The following is a 5,080-nucleotide window of genomic DNA, read 5'->3' on the forward strand; positions in this document are numbered from 1 at the left end:
TTCGTTGTTTGTGGAAAGCACGTGATGTCTCCTCTCGTGGAAATCCAGTGTCGAGCAGAAGCTTGTATGTTTGTCACAATTTGTTTATCTTCAAAGTGTTAGTCCCGGTAGGCCTGTAGTCTCTGCTCACTCTTTGTCTCACAGAAACAACGTTTCATGGTGAAGGAGGCCAGGAGAGCCAGGAGTGGACAGCAGCAAAAGGAGGTTGGTGAGATGGTTCTTTTGGAACACTTCCTCAATATGCAAGATGCCTCCATGGTTCCACTTGTAACCTCAACATTTATCACATGTGCACCCTACTTCCTCATGTAAAACAAACTTTGACTTCATGAACAGAAAAAACTGGGTTTTGTTTGCCTGTAAAACTGACTTAAGACAAGTTGTGTGCATCTAAAAAGTAACTTACTTGTGCAGCTTTACCGTCACGACTGAGATTCGATCCTTTCAATGTCTGCAATTCCACCATGTAGGCCATGACGTTGATGCTTCTGTGTGTACGTTCTGTCTCGATATCGACTTTCCAGTCATCATCATCATCATCATCATCATCATCATCATCATCATCATCATCATCATCATCATCATCATCATCATCATCATCATCATCATCATCATCATCATCATCATCATCATCATCATCATCATCATCGTCATCGTCTTACAGCCGTTTCCATGCTTGCTTGTGTAAGCCGTGGTTCACCTAATGGCTGCTTTCCAGTCTGCATGATCCCTTGCTCGCCCTCTTGTTAGGCCTTTAATCACACCTGAGATCTTTCGGGGTTGGTAGGATTGCCGGATGTGATCCAAACGTCTCCGTGTACATGGGTTTTGTATGCCCGGATCTTTGCAGGACAAGGATGAGGAATCGGAGTCGGATGATTCGGAAACGTCTGACGCGTTTGTGTTGCCGGATGCGGACGGCTGCTTCGTCCGCACCAGTGACGAGGACAGCCAGGATTCAAGCAACAGGTGAATGTTTTGACGTGCACCCACCATTGGTTGTTTGCTGTGTTTGCTGCTTCCAGCCTGGTTTGTTTTTTATTTCTTTTTGTTAATTAATTCTCCATTCATGTGTTTGGTATATATTGAGGGAAACCTTTTACAGGCCGTGTTCTGGAACTTGAGGTATCCTTTAATGGTATTTAGCAGTTCCATAGGGTACTGAACTCGTTGGTCTTGCATTGTTTCCCTGATGGAATAGTCGGACAAATTATCATCGGACACATTGCCAATCATGACCATTGGTGATCGTTTTGTCTTGAAAGTGAGATAAACAGTCTCTTCTCCAAATCCATGGATATTAAATATTCTGTCACAGGTTGACTCTGACTCAATTGTCCTGAGCAATCTTTTGAATTGATTGCTGACCTTGTCTCATTGGGACCCTCTTGGCCTTTAACTGCCACATTAGTCTTACGAGGTGTTGTGAACATCGAGTTTATAATGATCAATTCCCCTGTGCAAACGAAGCGAAAGTGGGGTGAAGCAATTGGATCTCTTCTGTCGTACGTCTGTCTGTTTGTAAACGCAAGTTTATGATTAAGGAACAACTTGATTTCAATGAAATGTTTTATTTCGAACACAAATCAGGATATGAATCGGTAAAAACAAACCTGTAGTTTAGCAGTACTTTGTCTCAGAAATTGTCCTGATCGCACGTGCCTCGAGAGGAGTGAGATAATTGATTGTCTGTCTGCCTGTCTGGCAAAATTAAAAATCATTACAAACGGGAAATTTACTGTCTTAAATGTTGTCATAATGGACACAAACAACAGAAACGGAGAATGAATGTGACTTGTTAGATAGGGTGGTGTAAAAGACGTTGGTTGCATCAACGGCGGTGAACTTCAGAATTTTTTTTTTTCTCCACAACCTTTTGAAATGTTAACTTTATTTAAATTTAATTATATATTTGAACAATTTTGAACACAAATAACTTTTTTGACACTTTCAAAACACTTCTGTTAAGTAGTACGTGGACAAAATATTGTTGCGAATCTGGAAGCCATGAACACACAACAGCCAGGTCCTATAGATCAGTTATATCGGTAAGTACGTATTTATAGTTAGGGTCCCTCGTCTAATGGGAATTAAATGTTCGTGTGCTGCGGAGTTATTTTGATAGTTAGGGTTTTCTTTTACATTTTTACATCACTTACAACTACAACAACACCTTCGTTCCATCCTGACGCCATAACGCTCACGGTGGGCGGAGTTCAAGAAGGACTTGGCGTCTCTCTCGCCCAATCAGAGAGATGCGAGCGAGTTTGCCGTCGGTCGGCCAATGAGAGCCAACGCAGGACAATATTACTCCTCTTCCTGTTTGAGGGGCGGTCCGCCGTGACTCCCGCCATGCCCCCCGGTCCAATCAGCGGACTTGGCGCCCCTTTTGGCCAATCACGGGGGCGACGAGCACATTTGCGTGCCAAAAACCGTCCAGTGAGGGAGAGCGGGTCAGAGAAGGCGGCTCCTCCCCTCTGGAAAAGGAGTGAATAATTGTTCGGCACGATCCGACTGTTGAGAGTTGGTTTTTGGTCTGCCGGATCACCTGGCCTTGCCTGCTGGCACTCGCTGCCTCGTCCGCGCTCGCGCTGGTTGGTGTCCGCCTTTCTCCCTCCGTCCCGGGTACTTGGAGTGGCATTGTGGTTGCGAGTCCCGCCGGTCCAGGACGTCGAAGACCACACAAAGTGGACAGGTCCAAGATAGCTCTGGTTTCCAGCTCATCTTCCCTCGAGCTGGAAACCTCGAATAAAGACCTCGAGGTCCATCTTCTTTTGGGGTATTTGTGTGTGCGTGTGTGTGTCCTTGGGCCCCGTCTTGTCAAGTAGAATTGTTAAGTGCTTTTGCTTGTACATTGACTGCATTTCTTATAGTTGGATAACTCTGCTCTTCTGTGTTCCCCTCCCTGCCTATTGTAAATAAATATCCCTATTGTTGAATGTTCCAGCTCGTTGCTGATTCTTTTATTAGCTTAGCACGGTGCGTGTAGGGAAATTGGGAAGCGGCAAATTGTGCATTCGGTCCGGCGCGGCTCTGGTAACTCCACTTGGTTACGCCGGATCTGAGCCGTTACCCGTGACTCGGATCGGACAGAGTCGGCCGAGGGTGTGGTTTCCCCGGTAGTTGGATGGCGTGAGTACTGAGGTAAATTGGAGTTAGGCAAGTGGACCCGACCTCACGCCGTCAAAATATTGGCGACCACGGTTCTGTAAGGGACCCGTGCCTCTCGGAGTTGTCCGAGAAGCACGATCTAGATTCCGGGTGTTCGGTGGAGCCGACTCTATTGCTCCACCTCGCGATCGTGCTCGCCACCGAAATTTGGCCCCATAACAATATCACGATGTTTTACATCATCACGACCACTCGTAGAATCATTGTTGCCGCTCGTCGACCCCGTGCATGTTCTTGTTTCCCAAGACATCATGGTGAAATGTGTTCTATGAACTCTCTAGTTTGATTAGAAACAGTCGTTCAACGTGCATGTTTGAAACTTTTTAAACTTGTGAAATTTTCAATAACTGGGAAATCAACTTTCACTGTTTGTTGATTTGATATTTATTCGCGTGTGGAAAGTGGGTTTTTGACTTTCTGAACCGAGAGGTTGGAATTGTTTCCGGCAGCAAACTTGGGTGAACTTCGACGTGGACCGGTCCAAAAGCACATGGGGCTTTGGTCTGATCCGTGCCACACCCGTCACTCTTAACATTGTCATCAAGCACGGTGTCTGCATCGACATCAGATGTAATCGGTTGTACAAACGGCTTTGTCTCTGGAAAGTTTGGCATTTGTCGGTGGAGCCAAACGCAGGACGTCGATTGTATCTATTCAGTCCGAGCTAAAGGATGACATTTGTTGCAGGAAGTTCTTCCTTGGCTGCACGCGAATCCAAAAGAATTGTGGGATACGCCGTATCCTGTAATCTCGATGCAATAACCTTAAAACTACTTAGTGTAAAGTTGTTTAACCTCCTCCCTCATTCCTCCTACCCCACCCTCCTCATTTTAAGCTCCATTTATATCGTTAATGATTTCTACTCTTTCCTTTTCATCGAGTTCAGCTGTAATGCTAATGGCGTCGAGTTTGATGCGATGAGTTTGCTGAATACACACGTTCTCCCCGCAGAGGTCAAGGGAGCAATATCAGTGAAAATGAGGAGGACAAAGGCGATGGTGATTCACCAGTTCCTCCTAAAAAGAGGGGAAGGTTGCAGGAAGAAGAAACAGAAGAAGACGACGCCTCTTTGGACACGGGCTTGTCTTTGGCTGAGGATGAGGCGTTGGTTCTTGAGTTGTTAAGGAGGAAGTGATGTGCTGAACGGAGACGTAAACTCTCACTGCCCATTGTACCACTGCCTCACCTCCTCACCCCTTTGCCCCCCCTCCCCTCACCCATAGTTTGAGAAGAACATCCACAATTCATTTCGTAAAAACATCAAATTGTTTTGAAAAGATGTATTTTCCTCGATTAACAAACATGAAAATATAGTACTTTTTGTGGAATTCGAGCTTGTGTTATATTAGTGTTGTGTGAATATTCATATTTTTATGCTTTCGGTAAATAAAGTAAAAATTATAACAATCACAATGTTTCCTTACTCTTGATTCCTCCCCCCCCCCCAATCCCCTCCGGTACGTTGATACCTCCCCTTCTCCAGTACCGTTCCCCCTCTCCCACCACTCCGGCAAGTTCCTCTTCCCTCCGGAATGTTCTCTCCCCCGCCCCAGCATATCCCCTCTCCCCACACCAGCATATTCCCCTCCTGCACACCCCCCAGCACACACTCTCTAATACCTCTCCCCCCCGTCCCCCCACCACTCCTAGCACTCCTTCTCTAATCCCCCTGAAACTCCACTGTTTTTATAAATTCCTTCTGCTTGAGAAAATTATTGAATTAACCCCAACTGTGGTGGTTGAACAGTTCATCTATGCATTCGCCCCCTACTGAGGAGGTTCATCCGCTGCTTCACATAGTTACTCCAATGTCAGCTCTTTAATCATCCTACTCTTGTGCACAAGCTGCGGTGTTTGTCATTGTGATGCAGTGCTGTTAGACGCGTCAGATGCCCTTTGTTTGAATGCA

At 45.8% G+C, this 5,080-nt stretch overlaps 1 protein-coding gene across 2 annotated transcripts in view; it reads left to right on the plus strand.

Moving 5' to 3' along the window:
- The window catches only part of DDX10 (DEAD-box helicase 10), a 66,723-nt gene extending 62,139 nt beyond the window's left edge, over positions 1 to 4,584 (plus strand). For both annotated transcript variants that reach the window (XM_085857750.1, XM_085857751.1), the window contains 3 exons: positions 145 to 204; positions 851 to 969; positions 4,123 to 4,584. In XM_085857750.1, the coding sequence (XP_085713876.1) occupies positions 145 to 204; positions 851 to 969; positions 4,123 to 4,306 (363 nt within the window). In that variant the 3' untranslated portion in view covers positions 4,307 to 4,584. The remainder of the gene's footprint in view (positions 1 to 144; positions 205 to 850; positions 970 to 4,122) is intronic.
- The last annotated feature ends 496 nt before the right edge of the window (positions 4,585 to 5,080 follow it).

Source organism: Eptatretus burgeri, chromosome 15 (assembly GCF_056783735.1).
Source record: "Eptatretus burgeri isolate ZD-2024b chromosome 15, Ebu_testis_v1, whole genome shotgun sequence".
In the NCBI taxonomy this organism is placed as follows: domain Eukaryota; kingdom Metazoa; phylum Chordata; class Myxini; order Myxiniformes; family Myxinidae; genus Eptatretus; species Eptatretus burgeri.